Here is a 17,149-nt window from a genome sequence, read left to right as displayed (position 1 = left end):
CCCTGCCGCCGGCGCGCGCGGCGCGTTGTGACGTCACAATGGCGCAGCCCCGCCCGCGCGGGCGCACGCCGTGACGTCACGGGGGCGAGGCGGCCGCGGCGGAAGCGGCGGTCGGGGCCGGGCAGGGCCGCGCTGCCGCCCCTCACCGCGGCCTCCGCCCCTCACCGCGGCCTCCCGCGGCCTCCCGCCCGCCCCGCCGCGCTCCGACCCGCCATGAGCTGCCGGCAGCCGCTGCCGAGCGAGCGGGGAGCGAGACAGAGGTGGGCGAGGGCAGCGCGGCCTGAGGGCGGGGGGGAAGGAGGGGCTGGGCTGAGGGGAGGGGGCTCGGCCGCTCGGAGCAGCCCCGGGGGCACCGCGCGGGGAGGGCGTGGGTTGGCTCGAGGGGGGTGCGGGGGTGAGGGGTGGGAAAGGGGAGAGCGGCCCCCGAGCGCTGGGAGAGATTAAATGGGGCTGCGGGGTGAAAGGTTTCGGGCGGGGAGGTGCGGTGCGTTCGGGAGGTCGAAGGGACGTCGAGGATGCAGAGGATTCGGGGGGGATTCTCGGCCTGGTGGAGGAGGAACCAGAGGGATCATGGAGCGGGTGGGAGCTGGGCCGGAGCTGTGAGGCAGTGGGGGATCATGGAGTCAGGGAATGGGGTGGAAGGGACCTTAAAGCCCTTCCCGTTCCACCCCTGCCATGGGCAGGGACACCTTCCGTAGCCCAGGGTGCTCCCAGCCCTGTCCAAGCTGGACGGGAGGTGTCGAGGTCACTGCAGGTGTTGAGGAAAGGAAGGATCCAGAGGGAAACGCGGGGTGAGGGGGGAATGTCCCTTCCGCAGAGAGCGTTCCGGGACCGGGGGCAGCCGGTGGACAGCGTCTGGTGCCTGTGCTCGCAGGGATGGCGAGCGGGGAGGCAGCGCTGGGCTGTAGGCGTGGGCCAAATCCTGGCAGCTGAGGCTGCTGCACAGCCAGGCTGTGAGAAAGGATCCAGTTATAAATACCTCCCTCGGTCTGTTTTGACTCATTCGAGCACGGATTAATTTTAGGCACCAAAACAGCTCCGTCCTGTGTTTTGGAGGCTGCTGAGATCCTGGCTGACTTGTCACATTTGTATGGTGGGGGAAAATCGTTTGGTGTTGGTGTGGGAATTCCGTGGACAGGGATTCTGGGATGCTGCTGGGGATCAGCTGCTGTGTCGATGTCACAGAATCGCTGAATGGTTTGGGTTGGAAGTGACCTTAAATCTCATCCAGTCCCACCCCCTGCCATGGGCAGGGACGCTTCCCAGTGTTCCAGGTTGCTCCAAGCCCTGTCCAACCTGGTCTTTGAGGTCTTCCCTCTGTCTCCTCTAATCTGGGAATATTAGCACCGCCCCCCTCCCATTATCCTCCTCCAAACTCCGCTTTGCCTTGATGTCTGCAAAGATTTGGATAAAAATTAGGTTAAAACTTGTACCTACCAGGCCAAACAGTACAAGATGTCACGAGAGGGTGGCAAATACATCAGAAACAGGGACGAGTTTGTTTTCCACTAGGTGTTTCCTTGACAAAACCTTATTTCCACGTGGGAAATATGATTGTTTTGGAATGTGGCTTGACTCCAAACACTGTCAGAGTTTGGAGAGACTAAAGAAAGCCCTTGTGGGGTGGTGTGAGCAGGTGAATAATTGGGTGTTCATTGAAAATGTGGTCACTGCCACTTGTCCTGGTGCTGTCCCCGGCCTGTCAGGTGTCACTCCGAGCGCAGGGATTATTTTTAGATGTGCAAGGCTGACAATTGTTAAACGAGTTTATTTAGAAGGATGGTTTTAATGTGAGTCCACGTCCCTTAAACTGACAGGAAACAGCTTGTGAGAAACAGGATCTTTTCCTCTGTGCCCTTAGGCAGCAGCTAAAAGGGGAATATGAGAGTCCACAGCACCTCGGGGGTCTGGATGCGTCCAGACCTGCTTTTTTGGGTGTCTTCAGAGAACAAACCAGAAGGTAGATCAGCGAGCTGATCATTTATTTTCCCCCTGAATTTCCTGTAGGAAGAGGAGAAGGAATGGCAATGAAGATGATGGTCACGTTCCCCAGACAAAGCGTAGCACCAGGAACACTGTCCTGCAGGACTCGTGGGACACTGAGGTGAGAGCCTTCCCAGGCACATCCACTTGCCTTCCGTGCTGCATTTCCACAGCAGCTGGAGTATCTTGTGCATTTTTTAAAATTTTTGTTTCTTAGCTTTGTGTTTGACGTGGTGAAGTTTGACTTGGTGACATCAGAGGCTGAAATCTGTAAAGGGCAGTTTGGAAATCAGCATTTCCAGTGAGCCTGGTTATCCCTGGTCTGAATATTTCTGGGAAGAAATTCCAAATCCTGCTTTGCAACACCCAGGGAAATAATTCCCTGCCATGTCTGGTTTTGCTGTGTGGGATGAGCTGTGACCAGAGCTGAGGGGATGGTGAGGGTGGATGTGTCCCTGTGCTCGCTTTGCCTGACCATCAGCTCTGCCTGTACTTACAGTGAGGTGGTTATTTGTGGGAGAAAGACAAAACACATTCCAGGCAGGCCTTATCTGATGTGGAAAAAATGCTCTGATAGAGCTGCTCAGCTTAAGCAAGACTTGTTCACAGCCAGAACACTCAGACTCAAACGATTTGGTTTTGTCTCATATTTTCCACGATTTTTTTTTCTGGATGTGGGATAAACTCTCTTGTTTTCTTACCCCTCACCAGACAGGTGTTCTCTTGCTGCAGTTTGAGATTGCTTTTCTTAAAAAAAATTCGCTGATTTCCCAACTGCTGCCAGATTTCCTGAGATGTCACCTGTGTGAATCACCTGAAAATTCACTGTGAGCAACGTCCTTGTGTTGCAAAACATTCGTGGAGAAGAGGGTGCAGAGCAGAGGCTCCCTCCTGGTCTGCATCCCTGGAAGTTAATGAAATTAATTTCTTTGAAGGTTTTGCAAATATCCTTGGTTTTTTAGAGCCTTTTCTCTTTGAAGGTGGACTGTAATGAGCAATTACAGTCTGAATTATTACAGAATTAACTGGGTTATTCAACTGTTAATTATACTCCGCAGAAAATATTTAATTGCTGTGTAACTTTGAGCTCTTTTATAATCTGGAAATGGTTTCAAATGTATATTAATACATTGCTGTTGTGAGGGAGACTCTTTTAACCTATACAGGTAGATTATGTGATAGGACACTGCTGGAAAATGCTTTAGGAGCTGCTGCCCATCCTGAAGGAATTCTCCAGGATTAGAACTGCCCTGGTTGCTGTGTTGCTGTTTTTTCAGGAGGGAGACTTTGCATTTTGGGGTGTGATGGGGAGAAGCAGCCCTGGTTTGTTGCCATCTGACACTGAATCACTTGTCCAACAGGTCAAACCCCTCCGTGTGTGTAGAGTAGTTAAAGGCTAAAGCAGCTTTGTGGCGGGAGGAGGACGGATTTAGTGTGGAACGAGGGATTGAAGTAGGAGTAATGAAATTAAGGATATCAGGAAAACCCCTGATGGTGAGTGGCAGAAGCACCTTTGCTTGTCGTGTAAACACCTGGTGTTTGGGCAGAGCCACTAAAAGCAGGACTGGCAGTGGGTTTGTGGCCACACAGGAGGGGTGACCTTAACCCTGGCCTGGTTTCCTGGGTGCTGCGAGGGAACAGCTCGGGCATGGCTGACCCAGGGCAAGGTCACTGCTCAGCCTAACAGAGACTCTGCTTCTTGCATGCACTTGCCTGGTAAAAGTCTGGTTTTAACACATTAAACCCTGGTGGGAGGCAGGGAGGAGCTCTCACTGCTGAGGAATGTGGACACAGCTTCCCAAACACCACCAGCCCCGTTCTCCGGGGAACAGAATTCCCAGTGTTTTTTCCTGATGAATGGAGCTTTTTCTATCTTTTTTTTTTTTTGGCTTGTTTTCTTGTCAGATCCCTGAACTGAGCATGCCCAAAAATTCAAGCCATGAGATTAAATCTGTATTATTCCAACATTTGGTTAAGGACTTCCTGTGCCAAAGGGAGAAATCCTTGTGCCCATTGTGCATGAGTGCTTCCGATTGGTGTCACTTGGAAAGTCTCAGCCAGTTTGTAACACTTGTATTTAGTTTCCTGATACTTTGCTGCCTGCAAAGGCACCTCTTGCTGGTTAAAAATCCCCACGGGTTTTGGGGTATTGACTGGGAAAGGGGGAGCGGGAGCAATTTGTGACTTCCGAGAGCACGTGAGAGTCGCTTTTCATCGCAGGGGGTTACACACCTGCTTTCTGTGAAACATTACCCAAAGTCCTGATTCCTGTGGCCTGTTTGAGTTCAAATGCACTGTTCCCTCTTTGAGAACAACACAACCTCAGGGTGGCAGTCAGGCAGCTGCACTTTAAACAGGACTTGGCTTTTGGCAGGATCTCTTCCCATTTTTTTTTTTTTTTTTTCAGGATCTCTTACACATTTTGCTCTGGAGAATGAGGTGAAGGGAGGTTTTTCCTTAGTGGCAGTTCAAACCTGGGCTGTTCTGTGATGTTATCCCTCAGTCCCTCACTTTGAATCCCACTGCTCACCGAACCAGATCCGATTCCAAAGGATTTGGTGTTTTCCCCCACTGGATTATCCTTTCACCCAGGACAGGCAGCACCCCTGACTTCAGCTTTCACAGGATGGAAACAGATTCCCTTCAATCTCCATCAGTGCTGCTTTTTGGCCAGGTGCTGTAAGGATGTGCCATTCCTGCTGCTCCTGGAGAAGCCACTCCCAGGTTACAGCCACCCTGAGGGTGACAGAAACCTCTGCTCTGGGGTTCAGTCCGTGGACAGGCACAGGCACGGGGCTGGAACTGCAGCCAGCGTTAAACATTAGCGAGGCAGAGCCTTTGCCACGGAATTTCACTTCCTGTTCAGCCTGTCCTCCCTTTTCCAGGAGCTCAGCTGTGTTGTTTGCCCTGGGATTTGGGTAGAAATCCATTGCTTGCCCCCAAATCAAGCCAGGAGAAGTTGTAGTGGATCCTGCAAGGGGAATCGCACTCACAGGAATGCTGAGATTCCCAGTTGTGCTCTGCAGCCTGGGGAATCACCAAGGAAAACCCTTTGCTCTCATTTTCCCAGGGAAGGAAGCGAGTCCGAGTGTTCTGGCTGACCCTTTCCTTCCTGAATAACTTCTGCAAACCCGAATTTCTCAGTTCCTCTTTGTTCCGGCTGGTGCCAGGATTGAAGCACCGCTGGGTTCTTGGCAGAGAGCAAATCAAAGTTCTTGTTCGCCTCTCTTGCGGGAAGGGCTGGTCTTCAGTTCTAACTAAAACCAGATCGTGGCTCTGTTAAACTCACCTCGGGAGATGCTGAGAGCAGCGGGGGCTGAGTGGCACAGGTGGCACAGATCTGCACATTTAACGGGACATTTGTTTGCTTTAAAACTTAAAGTGTGATGTTAAGGGTTAATGAGCCCAGTAAACCTTGAAGATGCCCTTTTGATTATTCATAAATGTCACTGGGCTGCTTTGCTTTGCCCCTGTAAAGCTTTGTTGATGCCTGTCTTGCTGACTTGCTGACTTCAAGGATTCTTTTCTTGTCTGATTGTAGTCCAAATGCGTTACAGAATGCACACCACAGCCTGGGGACATGGTAGGTGCTCCATGTGATTTGGGCAATGACAAAGGGGTGCCAGTGCTAGTGAATCTTTGCATAGAGAACTGGAAATAAAGAGGGTCTGACCAACCACATCTGTCACCAGCCTGAGGTGTCAGAAGCACGTCCCAGGACACTCTGCCGGCTTTACAAACCTCCGAGATGCACAAAATAATCGCTACTAACAGCTGGAAAATGTTTGTTGAGATGTGAAACGCGAGCAGCAAGCGAGGCCAGGTTCTCATGTGCATTTTTACCTTGATTTGCAGAAGGTGGCTGTAACGAAGCTCACTAAGGAGCGCAGACTAAAAGGAAACAAAGTGTCCTGTGCGGTGGGTTTCTCTCCAAGGCTGCCGTGACCCCTCCAGCATCGCGTGTGACTCTTTGTGCTGCTCTGCAACAGCAGCTGGGCTGCCCAGCACCACCCCCAGCTCCTCCCTGTCCTTCCGGGGCTCTCTCCCCCTCTAGATTTAGGAAGAGGAGCTGGTTGCTCCCGTGGTTCCATTGTGCTCCCTCGGGAATGACCCCGCTGTGTGTTTCTCTCTCCTCGCAGCCTGGGGCCCTTGGCTTGGCTTGCTGTGCTCCCTCAGAGCTGAAGCATTTTTGCTGCTCAGCAAAACAAAGGAATTTGTTAGGGTTGGATGGTCGGGATCGATGGCGGATCAGGGCCGGGGGGAGGGTTGTGTTCCACCCCAAACAGCCACAGTGCCTCCCTGGACACACTGCTGGGTGCAGTTTGCACCATTCCTGAGTTACTCCGGGCACTGGAAGTGGTGCTGACTGGTAAATCCCTGAGGATTTCTTGAAATTTGTCCTCCTCTGCTGTGGCCACAAAGCTTTGACTTCTGTGGCTTAATCCTTAGAAAAATGTAGATTTTTTTAGCTGCTGTCACTTACTCTGCTTTTATGAATCATTTATGGGACAGCAGAGTAGCCACTTGCTGATTGACTCACCCAAATATTTGCAGGTCCTGACCAGCAGATCACACAGAACTAAAATATTCCAGCTGGGACTAATGGAACCTTTCCTTAGCAGCCCTTAAAACGGTGTGAGCCAAGCAGTTTTAGTTCTTTGAATCCCTTATGATGACGGCAAATGCTCTTCCAGCCATTCCCATGAAACGTGGTTATCCTAAATGCTGGCAGATGAGCCCTGGCCTCTTATTCCAGTCCAATGCTGAGTTCTTTTTGCTGCATGAGGACATCTTTGGTGCCTGTTGCTCTTTCACTGTCACGTCAAGTAAATTGGTATGGAATTGCTATGGAACACTTCCAGTTAGCACTGCCATGGAGTGCTTAACTGGGAGAGGAGTACTCGATGTCAGGGTGTTCAGAGACTTTGAATGGGTGTTGTGTGCGTTGGTTTCTAACAGCCTCTTGCTTTGGGTGCTTCAGGTGTCACTTCAGGATTGCCTCGTAGGAAAATGCTTGCATGGTGCTTCCCTCAAACCTCTGCTAGAGCAGATGTGCCAAACCTGCCCTGCCTGCCTGTACTGACACGTGCAGCTCCCTGGGAATGCTCTTTATTTTCCAATTCTCAGATGAATCCAGCAAACTTCACTAGTGCTAACGTGGGGCTGGGGGCAGAGCTGAGGGGTTCAGCTGGGAAGGATTGAAATCCAACATCCCAGAGGTCACTGAACCCCGGGTGAAGGCTTGTCCCTTCAGCTCTGTGACACGGGTGTGGGCAACAACAGCCTCTCCATGCCAAGGTGGATTTATTCAGTCCATCAGGCTGGAAATGTGGAAGGGAGGGATTTCTCCTAAAGGTTTGCTTCCGTGGGGTGAGGAAGAAATGTCTGATGTTGCTGTTCACCCTCTGTGTGTCCCAGTCCTCCAGCAGTGACAGCGGGAGCAGCAGCAGCAGCAGCTGTAGCAGCAGCAGCATCAACAGCCCCGACAGAGCAGAGTCCAGCCTCAACCCCAGGATTGCAGGATCCAGCCCTGTCTCCTCCCAGCCCTTCCACGAGCAGTCTGCACTAAGCCAAGGTCCTTACTTCCACATCAACCAGATCCTGAAGGAAGCCCACTTCCACAGCCTACAGAGCCGGGGACGCCTCCCTACATGATGACCCAGCAGCTCCCTGCCTTCTGTGAAGGGACAGCACTGTGTAGATTTGATATTTCAACTTCAAAGTTTGTTAAAATGGAATTGCACAAAATTGCCTGTTGCCTTTTCAGTCTATATTTGAAATAACAGGTTAACAGGAGATTGTTTACTTGTGGTTTGCTGCACTATTGCAATGCAAAAGGGGCTTTGAAGCAATTTTTATAGGATTCTTTTTGGGGTGGTTCTAAAGTACGTGGCAAGAGGAGACTGAGGAGTCCACATGTGTGTTATAGGATTGCAAACTGTCCAATTCCAATCGACTGCCTAATCTGTTTGTTAGCAAGTTGTTGCTTTCTGTAAAGTTCTCTTAAGCGTTCCTCTTCAGTTTTATAAGTCTTTTTTTAATTTCAATAAACTAGTTAAAAAATGATTTGGGCACCATAATTTTTTGAGCATTTAGAGCTAGTGAGAATAGGAGCAGTGAGTGCAGGTCCTTAGGCCTGTGAGCTGTGAGCTCCCACCCAGCTCAGGGTGATGAGTCTTCTCTCATGAGCTTCACTGCTGCAGGACTGGAAGGGAAATGTGAATTTAGACCCAGGACAGGTCAGGCAGGTGCTGCAGGGGCCACTCAGAGCAGGGTGGTGGTGCCTGAAGGGCACGGGAGTCCTACCCGGCTCCAGCACCCCTTTCCAGCTGTGAAATGTTTTGTTTTCTGTTAGTGTGTAGGTTGTTTTGGCATTTTTTTCTTTAATTTGACTTTACAATGTAAGGATAGGAGGTGAAAGAGCAGCTCCACCTCCGTTCCAGCAGCCAGGGGACAAGGACAATCCAAGCTGTGCCTGGTTCCCGTGACACGCCCTGCTCTGGCTGAGGATGGGAAGTACTGACAATCCCGGAGGTGTCACTGCTCCTGCCAAGGGGACACAGAGATCTCAGTGAAGACAAACACGCAGAGCAGTTTTATTGGTTGCTGCCTCACTTGGTCATGCCCGAGAGCCAGCCCAGCTTGAAGAGGGACGGTGCCACCGTGTCCTCGTCCTCGGTGACGAGCTGCCGGAACAGGGAGCCCGGGCGCGCCGCCTCATCCTCTCTGGGCAGCACAGGAGCTGCAGCCTGGCCCTTTGGAAAGACAAAAGTGACTCTGACTATCACAGCACGCCCCTGGCTCCCTCCATACCCTCATCAACAGGAGCTGCAAGGTGGAACCACGGCACAGCCGCTGTCCCCAAGCAGTCGGAGCCGTAGCTGGAGCGGCGTCACTGCTGGCGTTAGTGACAGACACACACGGGGCCACGGCACAGCACCTCGCTGCTGTCAGCAACAGGCGCTTGGCAGATGCCACTCACTGCTCATGAAACCCCTGAACGCTCCTCAGAACCCTCTGGGCAGCAGGGCAGGGGCTGTTGCTCTCAGAGCAAGGGATCACAGCGTGGTAGAAGCACAGCTGGTGCCCTTGCAGGAGCTGTTCTTGGAGAACTGCAGATTTTCACCTCTCCAGAAGGGTTTTAGCATTGAAGAAGGAGCAAGCATCTGTCAGGGATCCTGGGAAGTGTGGCTAGCACAGGACACAGGTGTGCTGAGCACAGCACAGCAGCTGAGGGGAGTGACAGAACGAGCCAGACATCGCTGCACACTTCTATGCTCTACTCCAGCTGAGCTGTGAGAGGAAAGGAATACCTTCATTGGGAGGTTCTGGGCTTTTAAACACCCCTTCTGCTGGGTCTGATCCTTAATGGTTCTGAGTAATGGAGAAGGAGAGTTGCAAATTGAACATCATCTCAAATGACACTGGTAAAACCAGGCCTTTAACTCTTGTCTTGGCTCTTGTCAAGACTCAGCAACTTGTCCCACTTGCCAAGACCACCACAGATGGATTGGGCTGGTAATAACCAAAGGAAACATTAATTGCTGCTTCCCACGGCAGTGAGGTATTCCTTGGCTCTCACCCAGCACACAGAGCTCCATCTAAGCAGATGTTTTAAACTGGGTGAGATGGAGCAACAGAAAGATTGGCTGCTACAGCTCAGGAGCAGGGGAGCAGCAGGACACTCCTCACACAGCTGGGGTACCTGGCCAGGCCTCCTCGGGGGTTACAGGGCAGCATCCCACTGGAAAGAAGTTAAATCATTAGCTAGTGTCCTTCGGTCTTTCTTGCAGCCCTATTTAATGAGTTGTCTTTGATGCATTGCCCTCATCCGTGTAAATCCCCACAGCCTCTGCAGGGTGGGTGTTGCCTGCTCTGCCACAGAGCAGTGGCCCCAAAACCACAGGGGCAAAGGGAGGGGGGGTTTGGAGGATCCTGGAGAAATCCAACCCATCTCCTGCTGTGCTGCCGTAATGATTCATTTTACTGAAAATAAAAATCAGGTGAAATAATGCTTGGCTACTTTCTTCTTTCCCCACAAGCTCGAGTGTTGGGGGAACAATGAATATCGGGAAAATATTCCTATTTTTACAGCTCAGTTCAAACACCAACCTGGACTCTTTCTGTGCTCCTGGCAGTGGACTTGCTCTTCCGGGAGCTTGACATGCTCAGTGGCAGAAGTCCAAACCTTGAGAGATGGAAGAAAGAAATGTAGGAAGCAGTGCTTCCAGAGCAGCTTCCCAGAGGCAGGAGAATGCCTGCAAGAGCTGGGTGCCTCACCTGATCTGGCTGGACGCTAAGGGCAGGATGTTGTGGAGCTCCTGTGAGCTCAGCGTGCTGCCCCTGCTCGTGTACTGGTTCTCTGTCCCAGTCAGCAGGCCAAAGAGAACCTGGAAGGCACAAGGAGCCGCTTGGATTTGGGGAAGAGAAGCTGGAAGGCACCAGGATTTGGGGTTCCTGCAGAGCTGACCCCGCAGTACGTGGTGAGTCCACGGGCACACCATCAGCGCTGAGTTTGAACATGAAGTGTCTCCCTTTCCCCTCTTAAGTCTTGTGTTTAATTATTCCCACAGCTGAGTCCCAGACCTGTTTCAGCACTACTTAACTCAATTAGTGTTGCACAGGCTCCAGTGAATCCTGTTAGATAAAGTTCAGCCAGCCCCACACACAGCCGGCTCAGCCAGCTCCTCTTATCTTCAGCTGGCACCGAACGCTCTCCCCTTGCGGCGGAAGTGCCAGTGTTTATCTCGAGCATGACGCAGTTCCAAGGCACCCCAGCTGCCCTGCTGAGGGCATTCTGCAGCCCTGCTCCCGCCCTGCTCCCTACCGAGGTTCTCTGCACCAGGCGGTTCAGGTTCCCGTTCAGGTGTGGGGTGAAGACATCCAGGTCGAAGGGATCGATGTGTCCCTCCAGGAAGTCAATGACCTTCTCAATCCTGCAAGCAGAGCAGAGGGCTCCTGTCAGGGCTGACAGCCTGGTGATGCCAGCTCTGAAGCAGCCAGGGATTTCCTGTCTGGGGTGACTGGGCAGAACAGGAATTACTCAGCAGAACGGCAGCTGACCCAAGGGTTCCCAGCTCTTACACAACCCCAGCAGCAGGAACCTGCTCCCGGTGGTACCCCTGCAGAGATGCCTCAGTGCACAAGGCTGGAGCTTACACAAGCTTTAACTCTTGGCTGGAAGCTTAACTGCCCTCTCTGGGGCATCCTCTGAGGGTATCCCCATGGACACGAGGAGGGGGGTGCCCACTGCCTCAGCCCTTGGCCACAGAATCCCAGCCCTCCTCTGTTCTGAGGATGAGCTCAGTGTTTGTGCACTGTTTTAGGGCCCCCCAAAGCACTGCTGAAGGATGTGAGCCCCAGAATGCACCATACCCGGAGTCCTGCTTGATCCTGCTGGGTTTTGTGTCCTCACTCTTGGCTGTCAGGATGATGCTGAGGTACCTCAAGTCATAGAGTAACTGCAGAGCCCTGCTCTGGGTCAGGGGGAAGCTGTCCGGCCTCTGCAAACAGGACAGGCAGGAATGAGGCTCCTCCCTGGCACAGGGGAGGCTGCCCAAGGGAGAATGCTTGAGAACACCAACCCCAAGGCACAACCAGAGTGTGAAATCTGGTGTCTGCTCCCCTTCTGCCTCAGTTTTGGGAGAGGCAGGGTGAGTGTAAGGGTGTCCCCTTTCCAGCTGTCATGGACAGGCATTTTCTGTTCCAGGAGCTGGCTGTGTCCCTGCCTTCCCAGCCCCGCTCCCATCCCACACCCCGGTACCTTCTCCTGCTTCTGCTCCACCAGCTTCTCATAGGCAGCGAGCACCTCTGCCAGGCAGCTCCTCAGCAGCTCCTGCAGGGTGACCTTGGGCAGGGTGTGACCACCGACCCTGTTCACCTCCTGGCACAGGCTGAACAGGAGGCACTGCACGTGCCACGAGGGCTGGGGAGAACAGGGTTTATTTGCACATGGTCTGTAAGCTCCATTCCCTTCCACGTGCCTTCAGATGGGTGCTGGGGGTGTCCCACCTCCTCAGCAGCCACAAAGCTCTGCCCCATAGCTTGGCTCGGGCATCTCACAGGGTCTGATTTACTGACACCCCAGATTTTGGGTTACAGCAGCTTCTTAAGTCCCCAAAAGACTTCACCAGACACTGAGTGCAGTGAGAATTGCTTGTGCCTCTTCTGTCAGCCCAGACCCTGCTCTGCCCACCCACCCCCTGGGGCTGTTACTCCCTCCCTCATCTCCTGGGCCTCCCGGGTTCCCCCCCAGCTGCTTTTTCCCTCAGATCCTCACATTCCAGATAGAATTCTCTGGATAAGGTTCACTGCATTTCCCCATCCAGCCCCTCCCATGCTGTGCAAATGCAGAACTCACTCCAGGCCTGACCCTCCTCCCCGTCCTCACCACTGCCACCTGCTCTGGCCCTGTGAGGTCCTTCCTGTGCCACCACCACACCCTTGGGAAGCCACACGCCTCAGTTCCCTGAGGATTCCACAGTCCCACCGCTGCAGCCCTGTCCTTCAGTGCATCCAACTTCCATGAAATCTCTCTCCTGGGACCTCTGTGTTTAAATCAGGCCTAAGTCCTCCTCTGGCTCAGTTGTACAGGATCTGGGCCAACCTTACTCATAAGCAGTGACAATGACCTATTTCCTTCCTCTGACCTTTGTCCTCACGAGGTGAGTGTCTCAAAGAGCACCAGAGAGTGTCTGGTCCTCTGCTCGTGACACCCAACCAACCTCCCCAGCAGCTCAGCAAGTGGTTCTGGCACACAGTGCTGGGCTCCTCCCACAGGCTGTTCCTCATACCTGCACAGGCAGCCGGATCTTTGACGTCACGCTGCTCCCAGACTCGGTTTCCTCCTGGATTTCAATCTCATCCCAGTTGGTGGCCGTGGCCAGGACTGACCCAGCTGTGTCAAGCAGCAGCGTGTGGGTGAAGCCCTGAACCAGACCCTGGAGCAGAAAAATGAAAGCCCCGATCACAGGACAGCTCTAACAGGAGCAAGGCCAGCCAGCCCACCCTGCCTGTGACCTGCTGCATCCCTGCACCTCCCAAAGCGAATCCTAATGGAGACCATTCCCCTGGAGCCGCCCCCAGGGAGCTCTCGGCAGCCAGCGCTGACCCCAGTGAGGGAACCCCTCCCCAAAAAGCATCTCTGAGGAGGGGAACAGCTCCTTACTTTGGTGACAGCTGAGCTCCAGAGCTGATAAGCCAACAGGCTCTGCTGCAGGAGCTCTGCCTTCACCCCCTGCCACTTGGCCAGCTCGGGGGACACTTCCTGGGCTTTGCCCTTGCCCAGTTTCTTGGCAGAGCGCGGTTCCTTGGGTGCCAACTCTGTGCCGCCTGCCTGGCCCAGGACACAGCGCTGCAGGTGCGGGCACAGCTCGGGCAGGGCCTGGCACAGCCTCGCCATGAAGAGCACGGCGTTGAGCCTGGCATCCCCAGGGGGGCCCAGCTGGCTCTGGGCACTCTGGAGCTGCTCCCGGACGCAGCCCAGGAGGTGCTGGACGCAGGCGACGCAGTGGTCACGGAGCAGCCCCTGCACGGTGCCGGCGTCGGCGAAGCGGTCGAAGGCAGAGCGAGGCGGCCCCGCGGGCTCCTTGGGGACAGAGTCATCCATGGGGAGGTAGGACAGGACATCCTCCAGCATGGCCTTCAGCTTGGAGTCCAGCGTGGAGCAGAAGCTCTGCACGCACGGAGTGAGCGCCTGTGCCTTCATGGCCAGCCCGCTCCTGGCGAAGGGCCCGCGCTGCCCCACGCTGACCCACGCCGCGTCCCCGGGCAGGTCCCCGGGGCTCTCCGACCACAGGAACAGCGCCACGTTGTGTTCCAGCTGGATCTGCTTGCTCAGGGCACAGCTGCCGGCTTTCACTTCCAACTCCTGCAAGGCTAAAGCCAGCAGCTGCTTGGAGCTGCTTGAGATGGAGTCGAAGCCTTCTTTGGTCAGAGTCTGCAACACAACGAGGAGGAAAAAACCAATTCCAATGTGCCACTTCAACACACCCTCAGTGCAGCGTGGGCGCGGTGAGACAACAACTGGGGGCACAGCACAGGGCTCCCCACAGCACAGCACCCACCTGCAGCCTGTCCAGGAAGAGCTGCTGCAGCAGCTCCTCCCAGAAGGACACGGGCCTGTCCAGCAGGCGACGGCACACGGCCTCCCAGTTGTGGCTGCCGGACTCGCTGGACAGCAGCTCCCACACGGCGTCACGGATCCCTGCCAGCCCCTTCATGCTCTTCACGTACACCAGCAGGGTCCTGACCCCTGTCCTGATGTCATCGCTGCACCTGGAGGCAAAGTTTCACCTCTGTGAGGGCGGTGAGGCCCTGGCACAGGGTGCCCGGCTGCTGGATGCGCTGTGCTGCCTCTGGCTGCTTAACTGAGGGCAAAGGATGAGGAGGATGAGGGGATGAGGAGGAAGTCAGCCAGGCTGGCATTGCCCTGTCCCACTCACATGGTGATCCACTTCTGCAGGGTCTCCCTGAGGTACTCCTGGCTGATGGGGTGTGCCAGGGTCCGCAGGGTGGGCTGGAATTCCACCACGGACTCAGGCAGGTACTCGAACCAGCTGCTCAGCTTCAAATCCTCCTCCAGCACCCCTCCTCTCCCTGGAATCACAGTCAGGGATCAGCCCAGCACGGTGCACCCTCCTGCCTGCACACCTGGGCAGCTGCAGGGCTCACCTGCGGGGTTCTGGCCCGTGGTGCTCTCCAGGGTGGAGAAGAGCAACCCACAGGGCAGGGCTGGATCCGGGGCCATCCCCTCGGGCACGGTGTAGAAGACAGCGTGGGCCTGGTACAGGGTGGTGGTGAGCAGCTCCATCAGGGAACACACCTGAGCTTTGATACCTGCACCTGCAGAGAGGTGACTCTGAGCCAAGGCAGCCCTTCAGCACAGGTCAGTGGCACCGTCTTCCAAGGCCTGTGGTCCCTTCCAGGTAAGGGCTGGAGGGCAAAGGACTCATCCTCGTGTCCCAATGCTTCCCCATTACTGCTGGGCTTGGCCTAAGCCCCTGAGAACTGTTAATTTTTGTGGCAATCACCCATCCCTGCTCCGGGGGCAGGAGGAGAGGAAGGGAAGGCTCACCCCGACCTTCCCAAGGAGCGGCCCCGTGGCACTGACCGTGGTGCGGCTGGTTGAGCAGCTGCTGGATGGCCAGTTTCCTGGCCAGCAGGAAGTCGGCCAGGGCCTGGCGTGGGGAGCTGTCCTCCAGCAGCATGATGGCACACAGGGCTTCGGCCACCGCCTGGTCAGAGCCTGTCGGGCAGCGCAGCAGGGCCTTGCTCTCCTGCAGGATGGTGGATCTGCCACGGGAAGCGGGAGTCACCGCCCGAGCCACGCGTTCAGGTGTGGCTGTGTGGGGACTGCCAAGGCAAGGGGGTGCTTTCCCCACACTGTCCCACTTGTATCTGGATGTTACAGGACTGGTGAGATGGTTTCCGTCCCAACCTCGTGGAACGGTTTGGACTGGAAAGGATCTCCCTAAATCCCTGTTAGTCCTGTCCCGTTACCTGATGGAGCCCCCTGGTCCCTGTCAGCTGCAGCCCCCAGGATATTCCCTCACATCCCTCTTTCCCCGCCTGCCGGCTTTCCAGGGGCATTCCTGGAGCACTGTGCTCCCACCTTTGACACCTGCCACAGCCTGGGCATCCTGCCAGGGGCTTTCCTGTGCCATCCAGGTGCAGCTGCCTCAGGCAGAGCCTCCTAGGACCTTGCTGCAGCTGATTTCTGTCCTGCCTTCCCTGGGCCGTGTCTGAGGTGAATCAGGGAACGGTTTGGGTTGGGAGGGAACTTAAGGATCACCCAGTTCCAAACCCCTTCCCCTAGGCCAGGTTGCTCCAAGTCTCATCCAACTTCCAGGATGGGGCACTAGGACACTTCAGGGGATGGGACAGCCACAACTTCTCTGGGTAACCCGTGCCAGGGCCTCACCCCCTCCTCATCCAGCCCTTCCCGTGCCCCGGTCCCGGCACACCTGAGGTGGCTGGCGGCCGCCACTTGTCGCAGCAGGATGGGGAACCGGGCGAGGATGGGGCTGGAGCGGGCGCGGGGGGTGTCCAGCTGGAGCTGCCGGCGCAGGTGGGCCCCGAGCAGGTGGAGCCGGGCCGCGGGCAGGTACCGGCCCCCCTCCACCGCCCCCCAGAGCTGCTCGGGAACCTCCAGCAGCAGCTTCAGCTGCGCCGCCGCCCCGTAGAAACTCTGGTGAGCTGGGGGGCGAGCCTGGAGAGGGGACACGGGTCAGAGGAGAAAGAGAGGATGAGGGGAAAAGAGAGGGGCATAAAAGAGGGGGCAAGGGGGGAAGAATAAGGGATGAGTGGAGAGAAGACGGGATGGGTAGGAGAAGAAGAAGGTGGGAAAGGGGGCGAGAGGACAAGAAAGGGGGGAAAGAGGGGCTGAGAGGGGGGAGAAGGGGCCAGGCAGGGAGATGGAGTGGGGGAAAAAGAATGGGTCGAAGGGGGAAAGAGGGCACGGGGGACTCGCTGGCCGCCCCCCGCCCCTCACCGTGCTGGCGGGGCCGGGCCGGGCCGCGCCGCCGCGCTGCAGCCCCCGCACGGCGCCCAGCAGGCTCTCGGCGCTCCGCCGCATCTCGGCGATGGTGTCGGCCGCCTCGATGAGGTCGCGGTAGCGCTCGCCCACCATCTGCCGCAGCTCCTCCCGCTTCTGCTCGATGCCGGCGCGCAGCCGCCGCTCCGCCGCCCGCAGCTCGGCCGTCGTGTGGGCCTCGAACAGCGCCTCGGCCTCGGCGCCGCGGGCCGCCATCACCGCCACGGCCCCGGCCCCGGCCCCGGCACCGGCCCCTGCCCGCGCCGACGGGGCCGCCGCCGCCGCCATCTTGGCCACGGGAAGGGGAGGGCACTTCCGGGCGTCTCCGCGGGGCGGCGCCGCCATCTTTGTGCCGGGCACAGCCGCACCCGAGCGCCGCTGCCATGACAACGCCGCCATCTTTGTGCCGGGCACAGCCGCACCCCAGCGCCGCTGCCATGACAACGCCGCCATCTTTGTGCCGGGCACAGCCACACCCGAGCGCCGTTGCCATGACAACGCCGCCGCCATATTTGTGCCGGGCAGAGCCGCGTTGCCATGGCGACGGGGCCTGAGGGAGAAAACGCCGCGTTACTTATCGTATTTAGTTAGTTTATTTATTTAATTGTAGGGTTTTTTTCCTTTGCCGTTTCC

General features: G+C 55.9%; 2 protein-coding genes across 5 annotated transcripts; one reads left to right on the top strand and one right to left on the bottom strand.

Moving 5' to 3' along the window:
• The first annotated feature begins 91 nt into the window (after positions 1–91).
• VCF1 (VCP nuclear cofactor family member 1) lies at positions 92–8,049 on the top strand. Of its 2 annotated transcripts, XM_082294042.1 has the most exons (4): positions 92–260; positions 2,008–2,104; positions 5,839–5,901; positions 7,402–8,049. In XM_082294042.1, the coding sequence occupies exons 1-4, from the start codon at positions 214–216 to the stop codon at positions 7,636–7,638; spliced, it is 444 nt and encodes a 147-aa protein (XP_082150168.1). In that variant the 5' UTR covers positions 92–213; the 3' UTR covers positions 7,639–8,049. The 2 variants fall into 2 exon arrangements, with proteins under 2 accessions (XP_082150168.1, XP_082150169.1); XM_082294043.1 differs by lacking the exon at positions 5,839–5,901.
• A 506-nt stretch (positions 8,050–8,555) lies between these two features.
• On the bottom strand, positions 8,556–16,861 carry COG1 (component of oligomeric golgi complex 1; the record flags this gene model as incomplete). Of its 3 annotated transcripts, none has more annotated exons than XM_082294039.1 (15): positions 8,556–8,738; positions 9,689–9,727; positions 10,096–10,171; positions 10,264–10,373; positions 10,811–10,919; positions 11,359–11,486; positions 11,747–11,908; positions 12,777–12,923; positions 13,151–13,921; positions 14,049–14,259; positions 14,427–14,580; positions 14,656–14,826; positions 15,095–15,276; positions 15,948–16,192; positions 16,475–16,861. In XM_082294039.1, the coding sequence occupies 14 exons, from the start codon at positions 16,859–16,861 to the stop codon at positions 9,710–9,712; spliced, it is 2,871 nt and encodes a 956-aa protein (XP_082150165.1). In that variant the 3' UTR covers positions 8,556–8,738; positions 9,689–9,709. The 3 variants fall into 3 exon arrangements, with proteins under 3 accessions (XP_082150165.1, XP_082150166.1, XP_082150167.1); XM_082294040.1 differs by having other exon boundaries at positions 15,059–15,276; positions 16,475–16,802; XM_082294041.1 differs by having other exon boundaries at positions 14,656–14,820; positions 16,475–16,802.
• Between the last annotated feature and the right edge of the window lie 288 nt (positions 16,862–17,149).

Source organism: Coloeus monedula, assembly GCF_965178545.1.
Source record: "Coloeus monedula genome assembly, chromosome: 19".
NCBI classification, from domain to species: domain Eukaryota; kingdom Metazoa; phylum Chordata; class Aves; order Passeriformes; family Corvidae; genus Coloeus; species Coloeus monedula.
Note: the sequence above shows the minus strand (reverse complement) of the source record. Positions and strands in the feature narration are given on the sequence as shown.